We start from the raw sequence: 22,173 nt of genomic DNA on the forward strand, positions 1-22,173 counted from the left end.
GTAATTTATAATACAAAGTCTATGCCGTGTCAGTCATCACTATCAGCTGGCCCTTATACCTGCCCTGTAACTGGTGCAAATGATACAACTAAAAAAAGTACTATAGAGGATCCCAGAACTTGAATCGGCCGCATCGGCACTGGCGCACCTTTACTGTGCCATTGTCTATATTAATCTACCCCTTCCCTCCCTTATGCCGTCTCTCAAGTCATAGGCTGACGTGTTATTTGCGTTTAGACATGAATTGCATACAAGTACATTCATGGGCATGAAGTCTGTTTCCGAGTTTGTGCAGAGCTATTTTATACAAGATAGGGCATGCAAATGGACATTCATCCACACATGAATCAGACCCTCTATGTTTCATTGTTTTACTGTAATTTGACTGGTTTTATTATTACACCTCTGCTCCGGCACTCAGCTTGGGGAATAGGAACAAGCTTACATTATCCTACACAGATTATTAAAAATGTAACAAAGAAAAGGTCCAGAAAGCAGATATACTGGTTCTTCCTGGAATATCAGAGCAGAAAGTGTCCATCTTACTGGGATACAAAGAGTGAGTATCTTCTAGGGGGTGCACAATAACCTAAGTTAAAGTAAAAATGAATGTCATGTTATGGTAGAAACAGTAACAAACATGAAAAAGTGCAATATTAATTTGAGCAAATTTGAGTATAAGAGAGATTTATAGACAGTGAAAGAGCTCCTACATGTTACACATCACTTTGCATAGAATATTCAATCATTCACATCAGTTCCTGCCCCAACGGAGCTTACAATTTATAGTCCCTACTGCACACACGGGTTAATTTTGTTAGAAGTCAATTAACCTACCAGATTGTCTTTGAGAGGAAACCCAGACAATCACAGGGAGAGCATATAAACTCCACATATATAAGGCTGGTTGGCATCAAACCCATTATTACAATGCTGTGAGGTAACAATGCTAACTACTGTGCCAGTGTGCTGCACATAAGAGAAACAAAGAGATACAGAAGTAACATATATTTGAGGGTCGGATAACTTTAAAATTAATACTCATTCAATACATACATGTTAACATTGTATGAATATTTCCATGTCGTCACAAACACCGAACTGCAGTGAGGTATCCTGGGTGACTGTTTATTCTCCATGAGATGGATTGTAAGAAATTGAACGTTTATACTCATATCATTTTTTTTTTGCTTTTATAATGAAAAGTATTAGTATACATAAGGCAGTATTTTACTGTAACTCTTTACCCTTATTCAATGTTTGTTTCATTTGCTGTTTCATTACAAGATCAGAAATCCCACATAAACCTTTCAGTAACTAAAGGTAAAGCAACATGTCTCAGCCAAATTCTACCAATGTATTTCCGGCCCTGTTCATCCTTCAGGGGATTCCTGGTCTTGAACACGCTTATCTCTACATGGCATTTGGATTCACTCTGGTTTATATAACATCAGTCATTGGGAATTTCACACTGCTATTTATCATAAAGATAGACCGTAGCCTCCATGAGCCAATGTACTTATTTCTCTGCATGTTGTCATTCAACGACCTGGTTTTGTCCAGTTCCACAACACCCAAGATGTTGGGAATCCTTTGGTTCAACTCCAAAGAGATTTACTCTGAGGCCTGTCTCACACAGTTGTTCTTTCTCCATTCCTTTTGTATAATGGAGTCTGCTCTTCTAGTAGCCATGGCATTTGATCGATATGTGGCCATCTGTAACCCTTTAAGATACACTTCAATATTAACCAAATGGCTAATCACAAAAATAGGCTTGTTGACTGTCAGTAGAGCGGTGCTACTAATGAGCCCATTACCGTTCCTTATAAAACGATTGCCATTCTGCTCTGTCAATGTCATTCACCACTCCTACTGTGAGCACATGGCAGTGATCAAGCTGGCCTGTGCTGATACCACTTTCAACAACATTTATGGCATTGTGGTGGTATTTTTCATTGTGGGGTTAGATTTGATCTTCATTGTGTGGTCTTATGTTTTAATTCTTCGTGCTGTGTTTCGACTGGCCTCTAGGGAAGCCAGGTGCAAATCCCTTGGTACCTGTGCCTCCCATGTTTGTGCTATTCTTGTATTCTACATTCCTGGTGTTCTCACATCCATTGTCCACAGGTTTGGGAAAAATGTCCCAATTCATATTCACATCTTGTTGGCCAACGTCTACCTGATGCTGCCACCGCTTATTGACCCCATTGTGTATGGAGTGAAGACCAAACAGATTAGAAACAGAATAAGATCAGTCTTCAATATCGATTTCATTTGTTCTAATAGTGTCTGCTCTAATATGGCAATTTCTCATAGCACACAACTCCCTGATTTCAATCCAGAAAGAAAAATATAAATACTAATTATTGTCAGTAATCATATTTTGTTTTACCTCCATGATTCCTCCATGATGTACAGATGAAAAATGGTTGTATAGTATTGAAATGTTTTTACCTTAACTATAAAGATGGACCTCAAATAAATTGGACATAGGCAAAATCCTGAGTCTCCCAGGCCACGAGAGGGCAACAAATCTCACCACACCAACCTCTCTTATTGTATTATATACATAGTTGACCATTCCATTCATCATAAACACGCTCTACTGATATTTTGTTAAAAAAATCTGCCTTTGTTATTGTACAGATGTATTTACTTTAAGATTTATCAGTCATGACTCATTAAGAAAACTTTTTTTAATTTGTTTTTTTTTAATACAAAATAATAAACGTTCGATCCATCATCTGAAATAAACTGAATATGGTGTTAAATTTGCACACTGGTTCCCTTAGGTTGCCTTAAGTATTTGAATTGACTATTTACTTACACTGTGCAATGCCACATAAAACAAATATTGTGCAAAATATACAGGATATAGTGTATGATCATAAATAATGTAAAATTCTGTCAACTTACCGATAAAATTGTATCAGTAAGAACCATTTTTTGAGCATTACAAAGAGAGAAATATTAGCCCAATGTGGTATCGCTGTTCTAAGTTTAATGACCTACATCCTGCAGGTAAATAATTTTGTCCAATACACAAATATCAGCGCTGGAGTATCAGATGATCAAATTTTGAATCAAATTTTAATCATACATAACACAAAAAATACACATGCATCAGAGCACTGATATTGATTACAGCTAAAAAGTATAATACATAAAATGCATATAAAAAATGTGTGTTTATAATCCTCTACCAATGAATATTTAGGGTAAGAAATCTATATTGATAAGCATAATTGTGCCGACAATTCTATAAAAAGGAAAAATGTTTCTGACATGTAGCTCCCAAGGTAGAAAGGACCGTATAATTGTGAGCCGATAAAAATGTGGTAAAAAATATTTATATATTATCTCAGTGTTGTAAACACAGGTCCCAGCGATGGATTTGATACAAAGTTAATTTCCAATATTGAAGTGAGCACAAGTAGTTGTATAAATAAAAGTGACTCTATCTCCTCACTCCGTGAGCTGTTAATTGTAGATCGTATTGATGTATATTATGTATCGCACTCTTTAAGGAATCCAATGAGTTTATCAAATGAAAACAAATGCAATGTTGAAATGGTACCGTAATACTTTCCTGGTCCATGGATATTATCCGAATAGTGTGAGCTAAGGGAGACCCGACGGACCGTCTGATTCTCTGTAGTCCGTTCACTTTTCAATAACAATTCACCTCCAGGGTCATGGAGCTATTCAATGAATACGGTCAATGAAAGAAGTTCTAATGAAAGAGGATCCAATATTTCGCTCAACTGTTAGCGTATGGTATAATAAGCATGCCTGATGCCCACTGACGCGTTTCTTCACACATAGGTGATTTCATCAGAGGAAGTATAAGTAAATACCTTTGTCCTTGTTAATAAAGTTGGATCACAATAAACGCAACAGATCATATAAGTGATACAATATTTCCAATACTCAATTGATTTATTTTAGTACCTTCATGTTTGAAAGATTAACCTTGTTGTTATGAGAAATATAAGGTAGAAATGGATCATTGTATGTCCCTGGTGTCCAGTCAAGTGGAATCTATGGTGGAAAGGATTGAGGCCAAGCTCCCAGCAGCATGGAAGAGGTTCCTGTGCGCTGGCTGGGATCTACAACAAGCAGATGATGCCCATTATTGTGCTACTGTGGATTGTGATCTCTGTCCCTTTATGGGGAAACTTACTGACATAATCACCAGTGTTTCCATCCAGCAGGGAACGCCCGTAGGTCTAGTAAAACCCAGAAATGCAAAAAGTCCAAGTTTTACTATAGAATAAAACAGATTTTATTGGTGATATAAAATGAATATACAGGGGCCTAAGTAGAGATTGCCACAATTTGCAGCCCAAATGTAAATATGAGCCAGAAAAAAGTGCTCATAGCCTGGGCTGATTACCTCTACTGTGGGGGGATAAACACCATGGGGTCCCACTGCAATAGCCACAACCAGCACCAGCATTTGATGGGCTAGTGACACTATAACAGGGAAATCTACAGGGTGGGTGGGACACAGTCCCAGCTTATTCGGCAAAGGGCTGAATTCCATTGGACAATCGGGCTGACAAATAATGCAGACACCCCCTTTGTGCTGAAAAATCTAAAACTCTGGCAGCCATAATTTGCTTGGGTATGTTGGCTCTTGTAGCACTATAAGTGCCAGCATACCCATGGCTGCCATAGCATACTGGCTCTTGCAGAACTACAACCAACAGCATGCCCTGGCATTCAGGACCTGCTGGGACCTACAGTGACCCTTTATAAAGAAAAACACCCACATCGTAGTAAGTGTCCTTTAAATTATAGAAACAGTCACCCAATCAACACTGACACTTCCCCTTTTTTGGGGGGACCATGATTCACATATCACTGTTCCTCTATTGATATCCTTTATTTAGATTGCGCCAATAATTTTAAGCAACACTGTACAAATATTTTTTCAGTCTTTGCTCCCTTAACACTTACAATGTAGACTCCCTAACATACACACACACTAGAGCAGACCATTAAACACCACACAGGTAGCGCCCTGATCAGAATCAAACCCATGATCCAAGCACTGTGAGACCGCGATGCTAACCACTGTGTCACATTGCTACTGAACTACACAGCTCTAGCTCTCTATATTACTCCCACTTGTTTCATACAACACTCTCTGTTCTCAGTTTTACCTCCAGAGTAAGCAATGGACGCATCAGCTAATCCTGCTCAAAGAAGATAGAAGCGACAGAGGGGATTGGTCTATATAATGCAGATATGGTGTTAACATGACATAAATACAAAGGACATATTGGGAAAGCAAAATCAACCAACCAAACAGATCAGCACTCTGTCATGGCTTAGCCCGCGCATCTTCTGTTTCTAATTATTTTACTTTTTCTTTATTTTTTGTTTGTTTGAAATATTAATTAATTTATTAAACGCTTCTTATTGTTTCTACCATGGGACCCGTCCTTTGTTAGTCATGAAACCCGTTAAATTTTATCTGTCTCCAGCTACACATTTCAATGAGAGGGGAAATTCTACCTCGTTATATTGTTGGACACGGAGTTCCTGACATGTTAAGTAGATCGTGTCATTCCCTGAAGTTTGGCTCCTTTGTTACTATTACAGTTTCCTGTCTAGAAGGCCGTGAGATATGGTCTGTAATATCATGTGGAGATGAGGAAATAATAAGAACATTATTTATATCAGTTATTAAACAATGGCCAAATCACATGATTGTTTGTAGTTGTAATTAGCAAGAGACAAAATAAACATCAAGCTAGTAACAGTTGTTTTATTATGTAAATTATCCAAGAAAGATGGATGAATTTAGTTCCATGTATATAATCTTCCCGCATCAAGACAAGAGCCTATTATGTGCTGCTGAGTGACCCTGCTCCTTCCATTGTATAACTCTCAGTCTGTGGCTTCCTGCTGTCTCCATTCCCCTCCTCACATCATGTCACTGCCCCTGTCACATGCAGGCCTGTCCTCACTAACACATCACTCATCTCCTGATATACTCTGTGCTGCTGGGACCCTGCTCCTTCAATTGTATAACTCTTAGGGCTAGATTTACTGCTGCGGGTTTGAAAAAGTGGGGATGTTGCCTATAGCAACCTATCAGATTCTAGCTTTCATTTATTGAGAACCTGCTACAAAATGACATAGGCAACATCCCCACTTTTTCAAACCCCCAGTTTAGTAAATCTAGCCCTTAGACTGTGGCTTCCTGCTGCCTCCATTCCCCTCCTAACATCATGTCACTGCCCCGTCCTCCCTAACACATCACTCATCTCCTGATATACTCTGTGCTGCTGGGGGACCCTGCTCCTTCCACTATATAACGCTCAGTCTTTGGCTTCCTGCTGCCTCCATTCCCCTCCTTACATCATGTCACTGCCCCTGTCACATGCAGATCTGTTCATCACTAACACATCACTCATCTCCTGATATACTATGTTCTGCTGGGGGACCCTGCTCCTTCCACTATATAACTCTCAGTTTTTGGCTTACTGCTGCCTCCATTCCCCTCCTCACATCACTATTCTGTACTACTGGGGGGGGGGGGGGGGTGGTCTTGCTACTACCATTATCTCTCGGCCTGTTCCTCCACTCTCCTCCCAACCTTACATCTTTGTCCTAGTGAAATACAGCCCTGCCCTCCTTACACAACCCTAGGAGCGGAATGTAACAGTCTCCTACAAAATAGCTCATTCATCTCTTACAATACATGTGCTGCTGGGGAACCCTGCTCCTCCTTCCAACTTCCAGTCTGTGCCTTCTTGCTTGGTTTCATCCCTTCTCCTCAAAGCATTGCACTGCCCTTGTCACATACTGTATTGTCCTCACTAACGCAATACTAGAAGTCACTGGTTTCTGGTTTCCACAAGATCAGCACACTCATCTCCTGAAATAATCAGTGCTTCTGTGAATATTTTGGGTTTTGAACAGTTTTTCACCTCTCTCTAACACCTTCACTCCCCATTTTCTACATTCTCCTCCCCTGATATGGCAGTTCCTCATTTTAACCATACCGTAGCAACTGCCCTTGATCAAGTGGCTCTAGCGACTCTGCATAGACTTTGTTGTCAACCATGCAAACTAAAGTAACACGAAATCTATAAAACATTTCTTGTAAGGCAGAACACCACTGGCGTAAATCTTGTACCTCTAATGATTTCAGCGTATATACTGCTATCTACCACTCCTATGGAAATGCTCTGGACACCACTAAACAAACATACTTCCAATCACTCATCTATGCTCAGGCTTCTAATCCCAAACCCCTTTATAACACATTTAAATCTCTTCTAAACCCTCCCACCCCAAACCCTCCGACTATCATTAGTGCCCAGGGTTTGCTTCCTAGTTCAAGGACAAGATTGATAAGATTCTTGAAATGGTATCATCTCCCTAGACTAGCAATCAGCTAAATTCCTTCCCAGCACCCTCTGACACCCTCTCTTCATTTGATCCCACAAATGAAGAAGTTTTTACTCTTTTCTTATCTTTCTACTCTACCTCCTGTCCTCTCGATCCTATACCCTCACAAATTGGTAGGTCTAACTCTCATGTGCTCATTCCACGTCTAACTAAAATCTGTAATCTCTCTCGCTCTACTGGTATCTTTCCATCACTATTCAAGCGTGCAGAGATTTCACTTATTCTGAAAAAATAAAATTCTTACCCAAATTCTCTCTCAAATTACCGTCTCTCAGCTCCTATGCCTCTCCAAGCTTCTATAGAGGATTGCCAACACTTGCCTCACACGCTTTCTTTCTGCAAACAACCTATTGGATCCTATTCAGTCAAGCTTTCGCTCTCAACACTGCACAGAAATTGCACTGACCAAGGTTGCTGGATCTTTCTGCTGCATTTTGACACTGTTGACCACTCTCTCCTCATACAAACACTACAATCCCTAGGTCTTGAAAGCACTTTCCTATCCTGGTTCTCAACCTACCTATCTAATTTGCTCTTTCAGTGTTAATTTCTCTGGAACAACCTTCACTCCTCTTCTTTTATCAGTTGGAGTACCACAAGGCTCAATCCTAGGTCCTCTGCTATTCTCTATCTACACCACTTCTCTAGGAAAACTAATAAGCCCCTTTGGATTTCAGTATCATCTCTATGCAGATTATGCACAAATCTATCTATCCTCTCCTGATTTCTCACCATCTGTTTTGTCTTTGAACTACTGAATGTCTTTCTGCCATTTCATCTTGGATGTCCTCCTGCCAACTCAAACTCAAGCTTTCATAAACAGAGTTAATAATATTCCCACCCTCCAATAGAATCTTCTTGCCTGACATTTCTATTTATATTGACAACATGACCATAAATCCAACCCCGCAAGCTCGGGTGTGATCCTTGACTCACAACTATCCTTTGTTCCCCACATCAACTCTATGTTTACATCATGCTGCGTACATCTAAAACAATCATTTCCAGAATACGCACATATCTCACACAAGACACTGCAAAAACTTTAATTCATAATCTCATCTCCCGCATCGACTTTCACAATTCCTTCATTATCAGTCTTCCAAAAATCAGACTTGAGCCCCTACAATCTATTTTGCATGCATCGACTAGATTGATTTTCCTTGCAAATCGTTCTGCTTCTGCTGAGCCACTCTGTCAGTCTCTACATTGGTTGTCTGTTTTTCAACAAATGTAATATACAATTATTCTGCTAACATAAAAGGCCATCAACAAATTTGCACCAACATACATCTTGTCACTTGTCTCAAAATATCTCCCAACTCAACACCTCCGTTCTCCATAAGATCTGCGTTTCTCTTCCACTCATCACATCCTCCCATGCCCGGTTCTTGACTTTTTTCGGGCTGCACCCACTTTGTGGAATTCCCTCCCTCGCACAGTAAGACTTTCCTCTAGTCTTCAAACCTTCAAGCGTTCTCTAAAAACCCACCTCTTCTGGCAAGCTTATAATATTTCTCAACCACCCTCTTAATCATCCTTGGTTACCCTATTACCACCCTCTACACAGCTAACACCAGACAACAACCCTTTGACCAATATAGTTGTGTGACTGATCACACAATCCACTAAATACTTTGTAACCTTTGCATTCTTACTTGACAAATATGCAATATGATGTAGCAATTACCCTTGTGTATCAAATTCCCATTGTCCCATAGATTGTAAGCTTGCGAGCAGGGCCCTCTTACCTCTCTGTATGTATTACCCAGTATTGTTTTATTACTGTTTGTTCCTAATTGTAAAGTGCTACGGAATTTGCTGGTGCTATATAAATAAATATTGATGATTTTGATGATGATGATAAATAGGTTGTGGACAAGAACAAAACTATTTTGGTTTATAGCAAACCGAACATCATGCAAAAACAAAAACTCTTGAGATAACCCTTTCTTTGTGTCTTATTTTGCCTAATAAACCTCCTTAATACCCACTTGCTGGTAGGTGCATGTATGTGCTTCCCATAGGCCTGGGGTAAGGTTACAAATGCACACACAAAACCCACATAAATGATATTTGCTAAATATTTATTCACTTCAGAGGAAATTAACATACATTTACATAAGAGGTAGTTCCAAATACTGATAGTGGCATAACCCTTTTCCACATAAGTAAACTTGTGAAGTGGTTGGTCTACACTAGAAAAAGCTAAGCTACAATACACAGGCATATTACTCAATCACTCTTTACATTTTCACTGGCGGCTTGAGATAGTAAGGTTTCTGCAGCAAATCAGATTGGCATCAATCAGTGTATTTGATTGGCTGTAGCTTGCCATTGCCATGACTTGTCATTGGTTCTGTGTGCTGATTGTCCATCCATTGCTGATAAGAACTCCCCAAATTTCAGTGGTGCGTCCGCATAGCTGCATAGGCCAATCAGAGTTGGAAAAAAAAGAAAGCAAAACCTGGATACTTTAAAATACCCTCTAGTCACTCCGGACTCGACTCACCTTTTATAAACAAAAGGAGGACATGTTTTATCAAATATCTATCAACTCTGTCACCCCTGAATTATTCCCATCAGATGCCCAATCCGCCACCCCACCCCCAATCCTGCCATAGATATTGAACACTGGGCATCATTGATACAATGATACAATCAATGATACAATGCGCATTTCCTCTGCTTGTGGCACTGTTATACTATATATCTGATCTCACATTGATTTCCATCTGGCTCTTAGCTGTTTGTATTTTGCATTTTCTTAGCATACAAATATTCATATACCAGCTCAGGACATTTTTCTTCATGATGGGCACTGTAGTTGTAAATATATCTCACAATGATCAAACAATAATAATATTATAAATAAATTGTGTGTTATAATCCTGCAATATTAATAACACTAGCAGTCTTTGTGGTGGGTTATCTGCTCTGTACTGGGATCTTTACACCCTTTATAAGAACCCCCTCCCAATAATGCCTGTTTGAAGGTAGAAATTGTTATGGCCAGAAGAGGGCTAGCAAATTTTAGCCCGGGGGGCAAGACTTTACTCAGCAGCCTATTAGAAATATTTTAAAGGAAAAAAAATGCAGGTGGCTCAGTGACCCAGCCCAAGGTAGCCCACTAAGGGACCGGCCTGGGGGTCAAGCCTGCCCCTGTTTATGGCCACCAATGTGTCATAAACTTGTAGAACTAGCAGAAGAGGTCTTCACCTATAGCAGCCACCTTTCCCGTAGTGACTGGTTATGCTCACAGGTACTCGGATGCCTCCAGGACTTACACTCAGTGTAGTACAAGTTTATGGTCACACTGCAGCACTCAGGAGTGGGAGGTAGCACACGGAGTAGGGACAGGCCAGAGGTCTGTGGACTGGAACAAAGATGATAATGTCTGACAGGCCTGACAGAGCACAGGTGGAGACGTCTGGTGCAAGCAGGGTTAGGGCCACTGGCAATGGTTTAAGTCCTGGTACAGGCAGAAGGTCAGGGCAACTAGCGGTGGTTCAGAGTCCAGGTACAGGCAGAAGGTCAGGGCAACTAGCGGTGGTTCAGAGTCCAGGTACAGGCAGAAGGTCAGGGCAACTAGCAATGATTCAGAGTTCAGGTACAGGCAGAAGGTTATACACGGTAAAACAATCCAAAGGTTTATCACCAACACAGCACAGAAGCAGGTAGCAAACTGGAAGAGAACGCTATAACCCGCAGTGAGGCTCAGTCCTCACTGCCTTATATAGTACTGGGAACCAATGAGTGCCTAGCTGTAATAATCAGCAAGGTGCCTGTAATAATGCATACATCCAATCAGCCCTAGAAGGATGAGAACAAACAGCCCTGCACGTGCACGCCCAGTGGTTTGACAGCTGGCATGGTACGTCCTAGTCCTCATGGAGATGGCCGGGACGCTCGAGACCAGAACTTGCCTCAGCGCGCTGGTGATATACCTCTCTGCCTAAATAGTGTCATTATTGGGCATATGTTGATACCTTGATTTTATCTACATTGTTTGTATTATATTGTTTGCTTTTGGATTTTGATAAAGTGTACCATAACGATCATGTAGCCCTCACCACTCATTTCCTTTAGGTCAAACGCAGAATATCTACCAATACTTAGATTATACGGCGTGTCTCCACCATTTACTATTCTTTAGGTTAAGCGCAGAATATTTCCATATATATTGTCTGTTCAGGTTGGACTATCCTGTATATTCAGCTGCTGACCTAATTTATCTCGTTGTGCGCTCCTCCTTCATTTTTCTTTGTAGACCCTCCAACCTGACCCTTTCCACTTGGTACAAACTCCTCTGTGTTAATTCATTGATAGTTAAGAAACACCCTTCATATGAATGAGGAACCCTGTTCCAGGTGACTACAAAAGTAGAAGAGCAATTTGTACCAGATGGAAGGAGTCCGGTGGAAGAGCTGTAGTGGGCTGGTAGGGGGAGAGAGGAATTAATTGAAGATAGTGAAGAAAAGCAGTTAATTGTCTTTTAGGAATTTCGTTTAAAATTATTTTGCTGCATATGGGAGTAAAAAAATGCAACAAATGGATCTGAGTCTAGCTAAAGATGAATGTCTGATTGTCCCATCAGGACATGTTGAAGCACCAGAATAGGAGATATGGAATTCAGAATTTTAGCCAGCATGCTCCATGGTGATAACATCACACCACAGAAGGGTCACAAAGAGGTGCAATGTGCAATTGCGTTGTGTCTTCGTTAATTATTCCTCACCTCCCAAGGAGGTGTACAAGAAAGTCAGTGATTACTCCTAGGGCTAGATTTACTAAGCTGCGGGTTTGAAAAAGTGGGGATGTTGCCTATAGCAACCAATCAGATTCTAGCTATCATTTTGTAGAAGGTACTAAATAAATGAAAGCTAGAATCTGATTGGTTGCTATAGGCAACATCCTCACTTTTTCAAACCCGCAGTTTAGTAAATCTAGCCCCTAGTGTGAAAAAAACTAAATTTTTACCGAAACTTTCTCTCAAATTACTATCCTATTTCTTTGCTCACATGTCCTTCCAAAATTCTAGAGAGACTTACCTACACTGGCCTCACATGCTTCCTTTCAAGCAAACAACCTAATGGATCCTCTTCACTAAATCTAAAGGCCACTATTCTCTTCTAATTATCCTGGATATCTCTACTGCATTTGACAATATTGACCACTCTCTCCTCATACAAACGTTACAAACCCTAGGTCTTCAAGACACTGTCCTATTCTGGTTCTCATCCTACCTATCTAATCGCTCTTTCAGTGTTAAATTCTCTGGATCCACCCCTGTTCTGCTTCCTTTATTGGTTGGAGTGCAGAAGGCTCAGTGCTAGGTCCTCTGCTATTCTCTATCTACATCACTTCTCTTGGAAAACTAATAAGCTCCTTTGGATTTCAGTATAATTTTTATACGGATGATATATTTTATATTTTATATATATAATTTATATATCCTCTCCTGATTGTTCGCCATCTGTGCTGTTTTGCGTTACTGACTGTCTTTCTGCCATTTTATCCTCGATATCCTCTCGACAACTCAAACTCAATCTTTCAAAAACTGAGTTAATAATATTCCCACCCACCAACAGAAGTTGCCTACCTGACATTTCTTTTTCTGTTGACAACATGACGTTAAATCCTACCCCGCAAGCTCGTGTGATCTTTGACTTATCCATTGTTCCCTACATCAAATCTATATCTAAATCATGTTACATACTGTCTAAAAAACATTTCCAAAATACGCACATATCTTAGACAAAATACTGCAAAAACTTTAATTCATGCACTCATCATCTCCCGCATTGACTATTGCAATTCCCACCTTACCGGTATCGAATCCAATATAAATTACTTCTACTAGCACACAAGGTTAACAAAAAAAACTGCACCTACATCTCCTCCCTTGTCTCCCAACTAGACAACTCCGTTCTGCACAAGATCTGCGTCTCTCGTCCACTCTCATTATATCCCCCCATTACCGTTTACAGGACTTTTTTCAAGCTGCACTCACTTTGTTGAATTCCTTCCCTCAAACAATAAGACTTTCTTCTGGTTTACAGACCTTCAAGCATTCTCTGAAAACCCACCTCTTCAGGCAAGCTTATAATATTCCTCAACCACCCTCCTAACCTCACTAGGTTACCCTATTACCAAGCTTTACCCAATTCACAAAAAACAACCCTCTGACCCCCTGACCAATATAGCATACTATTCTATCCAACTCCCATTGCCCCCGACAGATCAGTATTTTTGCATGTTATTTAAAGAGTTAATAATTTTATGATAATGTCTTTTTTACGTTATAATAGGTAGTTGGGTATATTTGGTGATATGTGTTCTATAAGCTGCAGGATGCTTGATTCATCAAGGTACGCAAACGCATACGCATCTGCTAAACGGGGCTTGAGCTACGTAAAAAACACCACATATGCAGCGTAAACAGAGCAGATACGGCACTCAAAGTCAACTCAATCTCAAACTCCAACGCAAATATAACGGTTTGCGTCACTCAAAGTATGAAACACAGATGCATATGCGCTTACGTACCTTGATGAATCAGGCCCCAGGTGTGTAGAATGTGTGTTGTTTACTCAGATCTCCAGTATGTACAATTAATTGGGTCCCTATTCCTTTATAAATCTCTTGGGTGTTTGTTGCATCCATCTCCGTCTGCTCTATAAAAGTTTCTCTGTGATGCTGCAACGACCCTGCCACATCTACACTGCAGACTCCATACTGCCACAGATTCCAGCACAGGTTAGAAGGATTTCAGGATGAGAAAGTGAGTGCTGTTCCACAAATATTGTAGGATTATGTTACATTTAAGTGGCAAACATAAACCTTTTACTATATAATAAGCAGGTAAATAACATCCAAAACTAAATATTATAGTGTATTAGTTAAAAACACAATATGTATAATCATGTACATATAAATATATAGAACATGTATAATCTATAGGATATTCCGCACTATACCATATAATGTTGGCCTTCGTTCTACCCAACAATATTTGAACTATGTTGACCTGTTTTTGGATGCTACCTCCACAGGAATCTCTTTAAACTTGGTCTGTTAATTCTGCTTTTGTGTCATGATAAAACTCATACAAGTTCTTACATGTGAATTGGTTTAGAGAGTTCCTGGTTTCATCTGATTATTGCTGATTTATAGGTCTGAACAAATGGGTGCAATAAATTGCCATTTAATACAACTTTCAGACAGATTGAATCATTTTACTGCTGAAGAGTCACATGAGGATACCAATTGCAATATGTGCTACAGTTTGGCAATCTTCAAGTAAGCCATTCACGTTACCAGTTCAGTTAAAAGCAAAATCCCCCATTCTCTATGCCATTAATGATCCCCTAAATCCACTGATCGAGAGTTCTGAGCTTACATAATGGTTTAATGGTTTAATGGGTCTGTAGACCTGCGTTATCAATAAAAATATGGATTTAATTTTTTTACATAAAATGCATAAATCAAGATGTTTTTAATGCCTACTGTACATACAATGCGTTTATATAGTTATCTGTCTTGCATACACATGGTCTGTGCTAGCTAGTGGCACGCATACATATCGTTTTTAATACACTGTCAGTTATCACTGTCAGTCATCACTACTGTAGCTGGTGCAAATAATAAAGTATAGTTTAGAGAAACCCAGAAATGGAATCAGCCACATCTGCAGGCAGTCACTGCACCATTGCCTACATTCATCCGTCCCGTCCCTCCCTCATCCCACCTCTCAGATAATTTGCAGGATTGTCATTTGCATTCAGACATGAATTGCAAACAATTATGTTTATCAGCGTAAAGTCCGTTTCTGAGCATGCACAGTGCTTTTATCCACAAGTTAGGGCATGCAAATGGACTTACATTCGAACATGAGTCATGCCCGAAATGTTTCAATGTTTTACTATATTTTACCTATTTTAAATTTTTTGACCTGTGCTCTGGCATTCAGCTTGGTGAATAGGAACAAACGTAGATTTTCCTACTCAGAGCATTTGAAGTAGCAAAAAAAAAGGTTCAAAGAATGTCCAGAAAGCAGACTTATTAGTTCCTCTTGTAGTATCAGAGCAGGGAAGGTCCCCTTACTATTGTGGGAGGTGCACAATAACCTTAGTTAAAGTGAAAAAATAAATGTCATATTATTGATAAAATTCTTAACAAATGTGAAAAAGTAAAGTATTAATTTGAGTAAAATTGGTATAAGAGAGGTTTTATAGACAGTTATATAGTGCTTACATATTACAAGCTTTGCACAGAATATTCAATCATTCACATCAGTTCTTGTCCCAGCGGAGCTTACAATCTATATTTTATAATTATTATTACCATTTATTTATATAGCGCCACTAATTCCACAGCGCTGTACAGAGAACTCACTTGCATCAGTCCCTGCCCCATTGGGGCTTACAGTCTAAATTCCCTAACATACACACAGACACAGACTCAGACAGACTAGTGTCAATTTGTTAGCAGTCAATTAACCTACCAGTATGTTTTTGGAGTGTGGGAGGAAACTGGAGCACCCGGAGGAAACCCACGAAAACACGGGGAGAACATGCAAACTCCTCACAGATAAGGCCATATTTGGGAATTGAACTCATGACCCCAGTGCTGTAAGGCAGAAGTGCTAACCACTTAGCCAACCTGCTGCCCAATATTCTCTACCGAACACACACAGTTCATTTTGTTAGAAGCCAGTTAAGCTACCAGTATGTCTTTGCGAGGAATCCCACACAACCACAGGGAGAACATACAACCTCCACACATATACGGCTGGTCGGGATCAAAGTCATGATTTCAGTGCTGTGAAGTGTTAACTTCACAGCACTGTTAACTACTGTGCCACCATGCTGCACATAAGAGAATGAAGAGATACAGAAATAACAAATATTTGAGGGTGGGATAAGTTTTAAATTATTACTCAGTTAATAGATTCATGTTTGGGCAGCACAGTGGTTAGCACTTCTGCCTCACAGCACTGGGGTCATGAGTTCAATTCCCGACCATGGCCTTATCTGTGTGGAGCTTGTATGTTCTCCCTGTGTTTGCGTGGGTTTCCTCCGGGTGCTCTGGTTTCCTCCCACACTCCAAAAACATACTGGTAGGTTAATTGGCTGCTATTAAAATTGACTCTAGTCTCTCCCTCTCTGTCTGTCTGTGTGTGAGTGTGTGTCTATGTTAAGGAATTTAGACTGTAAGTTCCAATGGGGCAGGGACTTATGTGAATCAGATCTCTGTACAGCGCTGCGGAATTAGTGGCACTTTATAAATCACATCAGTGATGATGATGATGATGATGATATTAGCACTGTGTGATTATTTCCATGTCATCACAAACATCTAATGACTGTGAGGTTTCCCGGGTGAGTGTTTAATTGCCATGAGATGAATTGGTGAGAGGTTCAGAATTTATACTTGTGTCATTTTTTCTTTTGTAAAGAAAAATATTTGTAGACATAAGACTGTGTTTTACAGTAACTCTTTATTCAATGTTTGTTTCATTTGCTGTTTCATTACAAGATCAGAAACCCCACAGAAACATTTCATTAATTCAAGGTATAGTGACATGTCTCAGCCAAATTCTACCAATGTATTTCCTGCCCAGTTCATTCTTCAGGGTATTCCTGGTCTTGAACACGTTTATCTCTATATGGCATTTGGATTTACTCTGGTTTATATAACATCAGTCATTGGGAATTTCACACTGCTATTTATCATAAAGATAGACAGGAGTCTCCATGAGCCGATGTACTTATTTCTCTGCATGTTGTCATCCATCGACCTGGTTTTGTCCAGTTCCACAACACCCAAGATGTTGGGAATCCTTTGGTTCAACTCCAAAGAGATTTACTCTGAGGCCTGTCTCACACAGTTGTTCTTTCTCCATTCCTTTTCTATTATGGAGTCTTCTCTTCTTCTAGCCATGGCATTTGATCGATATGTGGCCATCTGTAACCCTTTAAGATACACTTCAATATTAACCAAATGGCTAATCACAAAAATAGGCTTGTTGACTGTCAGTAGAGCGGTGCTACTAATGAGCCCATTACCGTTCCTTATAAAAAGACTGCCATTCTGCTCTGTCAATGTCATTCACCACTCCTACTGTGAGCACATGGCAGTGGTGAAGCTGGCTTGTGCTGATACCACTTTTAACAACATCTATGGCATTGTGGTGGCTCTTTTCATTGTGGGACTAGATTTGATCTTCATTGTGTGGTCCTATGTTTTGATTCTTCGTGCTGTGTTTCACCTGGCCTCCAGGGAAGCCAGGTACAAAGCCCTTGGTACCTGTGCCTCCCATATTTGTGCTATTCTTGTATTTTACATTCCGGTCGTTCTCTCATCCATTGTCCACAGGGTTGGAAAAAATGTCCCAATTCATATTCACATCTTGTTGGCCAACGTCTACCTGATGCTGCCACCGCTTATTAACCCCATTGTGTATGGAGTGAAGACCAAACAGATTAGAAACAGAATAAGATCTGTCTTCAGCATCAGTTTCATATGTTCTACCAGTGTCTGCGCTAATATTGCAATTGCGCGTACTACACGACACTGACTCAAATACAAAATTTTAAATACCTATTATTGTATCATCATCATCATCATTTATTTATATAGCGCCAACATATTCCGCAGCGCTTTACAATTGGGGACAAACGTAATAAACTAATAAACAAACTGGGTAAAACAGACAAAGAGGTGAGAAGGCCCTGCTCGCAAGCTTACAATCTATGGGACAATGGGAGATTGACACATGAGGTTAAGTATACATTTTGCATCTTGGCCCAGCCAGACTGCAAAGGTAGGGTGACTCATAAGCTAAATGATCCTGTCACACAACAATGTTATTCCGGGGGTAGTTGTCTTGTGTGAAATTGTGTAACAGGCTAAAGGTAGTGAGGTTAAGATGGTGGTTGAGGAATATTATAAGCTTGTCTGAATAGGTAGGTTTTCAGAGAACGCTTGAAAGTTTGTAGAACAGAGGAGAGTCTTATTGTGCGAGGGAGAGAGTTCCATAGAGTGGGTGCAGCCCGAAAAAAGTCCTGTAACCGGGAATGGGAGGATGTAATGAGGGTGGATGAGAGACGCAGATCTTTTGCAGAACGGAGTTGCCGAGTTGGGAGATATTTTGAGACAAGAGAGGAGATGTATGTTGGTGCAGCTTTGTTGATGGCCTTGTAGGTTAGTAAAAGTATTTTATATTGGATTCGGTAGAAGACAGGCAGCCAGTGTAGAGACATACAGAGTGATTCAACAGAGGAATAGCTATTTGCAAGGAAAATCAGTCTTGCCGAAGCATGTAAAATAGATTTTAGGGGTTTGAGTCTGTTTTTGGGAAGACCAGTAAGGAGGGAATTGCAATAGTCAATGCGGGAGATGATTAGTGCATGAATTAAGGTTTTAGCAGTGTCTTGTGTGAGATATGTGCGGATTCTGGAAATGTTCTTTAGATGTATGTAACATGATTTAGATATAGAGTCAATGTGGGGAACAAAGGATAGGCGTGAATCAAGGATTACACCTAGGCAGCGAGCTTGTGGGGTGGGATTTATGGTCATGTTATCAACAGAGATAGAAATGTCAGGTATGCTCTTGTTGGCGGGTGGGAATATTATTAACTCTGTTTTAGAAAGATTAAGTTTGAGTTGACGAGAGGCCATCCAAGATGAAATGGCAGAAAGACAGTCAGTTACACGGGACAACACAGATGTCGAGATATCAGGAGAGGATAGATAGATTTGGGTATCATCCGCATAGAGATGATACTGAAAGCCAAAGGAACTTATTAGATTTCCAAGAGAAGCGGTATAGATAGAGAACAGCAGAGGACCTAGCACCGAGCCTTGTGGTACTCCAACTGATAGGGGAAGCGGAGCAGAGGTGGCTCCAGAGAAATTAACAGTGAAAGAGCGATTAGAGAGGTAAGATGAGAACCAGGATAGAACTGTGTCTTGAAGACCTAGGGATTGCAGTGTTTGTATGAGAAGAGAGTGGTCAACGGTGTCAAATGCAGCCGAGAGATCAAGGAGAATTAGGAGAGAGTAATGGCGTTCAGTCTTAGCAGTGATCAGATCATTAACAACCTTGGTCAGCGCAGTCTCTGTGGAGTGTTGAGAACGAAAGCCAGACTGAAGAGGATCCAACAGGTTGTTTGCGGAAAGAAAGCGTGTGAGGCGAGTGTAGGCAAGTCTCTCTAGAAGCTTGGAGGGGCAAGGGAGCTGAGAGATGGGACGGTAATTTGAGAGAGAGTTTGGGTCGGAGTTTTGTTTTTTTAGAATAGGAGTAATCACTGCATGCTTGTATAGTGATGGAAAGATGCCAGTAGAGAGTGAGAGATTACAGATTTGAGTTAGAGGTGAAATGAGCACAGAAGACAGGGATCTACCAATTTGCGAGGGAATAGGATCAAGAGGACAGGAGGTAGAGTAGGAAGATAAGAAGAGCGTAGAAATTTCCTCTTCATTTGTGGGGTCAAATGAAGAAAGGGTGTCAGAGGGTAGTGGGAAGGAAATGAGCTGATGGCTTGTTGAGGAAGAGGATACCATTTCTAGTCTGATCTTGTCAATCTTGTCCTTGAAGTAGGAAGCAAGATCCTGAGCACTGATAGTAGATGGAGGGTTCGGGGTGGGAGGATTGAGAAGATGATTAAATGTATTGAAAAGGCGTTTGGGGTTAGAAGCCTGAGCATAGATAAGAGATTGAAAGTATGTTTGTTTTGCAGTGTCCAGAGCATTTCGATAGGAGTGGTAGACAGAAGTATATGTGAAGAAGTCATTAGAGCTTCGAGATTTACGCCAGTGACGTTCTGCTTTACGGGACAGTTTTTGAAGATTTCGTGTTGCATTGGTGTGCCACGGTTGACATCGAAGTCGACGTGTAGTATGAAGTGTCGCTGGAGCCACTTGATCAAGGGCCGTTGCTAAGGTTAGGTGAAAATGAGGTACTGCCATCTCAGGGGATGAGAATGTAGAGATAGGGGAGAGAAGGTGTTGGAGAGAGGTGGAAAATTGTTGAAGATTAATAGAATTAAGATTTCTACGAGTATGAGGAGGCTTGGTTGAGTCAGACAGTAGAGAGGTTAGAGCAGTGGGGGTGAGAGTGTAGCTGATAAGGTGATGATCCGAGAGGGGGAAGGGTGTATTAATAAAATTAGAAACTGAGCATAGTCTAGAGAAAACAAGATCAAGGCAGTGGCCATCCTTATGAGTAGATGATTCAATCCACTGGGAGAGGTCAAGTGAGGATGTTAGAGAGAGTAGTTTGGAAGCAGCTTTGGAAGGTGGGTTATCAATGGGGATGTTGAAGTCACCCATGATGATGGTGGGGATGTCTGAAGATAAGAAGTGAGGGAGCCATGCAGAGAAATCCTCAATAAATTGTTGGTGTGCTCCAGGGGGACGATAGATCACCGCAACACGTAGGGAGAATGGATTAAAAATGCGAATAGCATGTACTTCAAAAGGACCCTTGTAAGGACCCATATTAATTTTTTACCTCCTTGATTCATCTGTGATGCACAGGTGAAAAATTATTATATCATCATCATTTATTTATTGTTCTGAATCACCATTCACGGATCAGCTAAGTTCTATTCCTCTGTTACCTCTATATATTGAACTGCTGCTGTACCAGTAACCCACCTGTTGCTTTGAATCATCATCAGCTAAGTTCTATTCCATTACTGCCTTTGTTTGAACTACCGCTGTGTCAATGATTCTCCTGCTATGCTCTGAGTTATTATCTACGGATCAGCTAAGTTCTATCTCCATTACTGCTATTGTTGAACTGTTGCTGTATTAGTAATTCCTTGCAGTCACCTTGAGTTACCAATTGTGGATCAGCTAGTTGTACCTGATCATCACTTGTATCTGAACTGTTGCCGTGTTATTAACTATCTGCTGTTGCGCCGAGTTACCTACTACGGATCAGCCAGTCCTAAACCGTTATTTCTTTCATTCAACTGTACTGTATCAGTATCAATCTGCAGTTGTTCTGACGTGTCATCTACGTCTCAGTTATCATATTCCAGTATTGCTGACACTTGTATTACCACTGAGCCAGGGACTATCAAGCTTGTGTATTAAAGGTCTCTCTGACCACCTGTCCCAACCCATTGTTTTAAAGCTCCACTATTTACACTGCCAGCCTTCATTCAGGAGACTGTGACCTACAGGATAGGAGCAGCAAAATTCATACCCTCTTGCGGGGGTCACTGGTGAAAACCTCCTACTCGTTAGACTCCGCACTCCTGAGTGAGTTCTACCTTTTGGCAGAGACAAGGGATTCACTAAATATTATTCAGATTCATGACAAATACTTTCCTAGGTATTCTTGCATAAACCCTAATCCATAGCAGTGAAATAATGCTAAAAAAGAGATGAAGAATAGGTGTAATAGATAGAAAACGTGTAAGTTAAAATAATACTGATCAACCCCTAGGTGGAGCCAGCTTTCCATGTCTATTTATATAGAGATAATGTTCTTCTTAGGCAGTGATGTTATATCAATAAAGTGTTAAACTGGTCCTATGTGTTTATGTGTTTCATTTATTCATCACACTCATTCAGTGCTTCAATATTTTCACCGATGTAATATTGTTTATGTGACCTAATAACACTTTTTGTGGGAAGAGAAGGTGAAAGAACTGCGGGCATGGACCCGGGAGAGTAGGGTGCCCACAAGGGCCCTACCTGTCTCCAAAGTCTTCAGGGATCTTCT

The 22,173-nt window shown here is 40.4% G+C and overlaps 2 protein-coding genes across 2 annotated transcripts; both read left to right on the plus strand.

Annotated features, from left to right (window-relative positions):
* Window positions 1–1,333: 1,333 nt before the first annotated feature.
* LOC142139732 (olfactory receptor 52K1-like) lies at window positions 1,334–2,356 on the plus strand. Its single transcript, XM_075197601.1, has one exon. It carries the CDS (start codon window positions 1,334–1,336, stop codon window positions 2,354–2,356), a length of 1,023 nt encoding a protein of 340 aa, XP_075053702.1.
* A 14,658-nt stretch (window positions 2,357–17,014) lies between these two features.
* On the plus strand, window positions 17,015–19,888 carry LOC142140021 (olfactory receptor 52K2-like). Its single transcript, XM_075197881.1, has 2 exons — window positions 17,015–17,951; window positions 19,519–19,888. The coding sequence occupies exons 1-2, from the start codon at window positions 17,015–17,017 to the stop codon at window positions 19,650–19,652; spliced, it is 1,071 nt and encodes a 356-aa protein (XP_075053982.1). The 3' UTR covers window positions 19,653–19,888.
* Window positions 19,889–22,173: the final 2,285 nt, after the last annotated feature.

Source organism: Mixophyes fleayi, chromosome 2 (assembly GCF_038048845.1).
Source record: "Mixophyes fleayi isolate aMixFle1 chromosome 2, aMixFle1.hap1, whole genome shotgun sequence".
In the NCBI taxonomy this organism is placed as follows: domain Eukaryota; kingdom Metazoa; phylum Chordata; class Amphibia; order Anura; family Limnodynastidae; genus Mixophyes; species Mixophyes fleayi.

Excerpts from the sequence above, each read along its gene's own strand:
- LOC142139732 (XM_075197601.1), top strand. The coding sequence starts at position 1,334 with ATGTCTCAGCCAAATTCTACCAATGTATTTCCGGCCCTGTTCATCCTT.
- LOC142140021 (XM_075197881.1), top strand. The coding sequence starts at position 17,015 with ATGTCTCAGCCAAATTCTACCAATGTATTTCCTGCCCAGTTCATTCTT. Across the intron at positions 17,952-19,518 it reads ATCTGTCTTCAGCATCAGTT|GTGATCAGATCATTAACAAC; the intron begins TCATATGTTCTA and ends TCAGTCTTAGCA.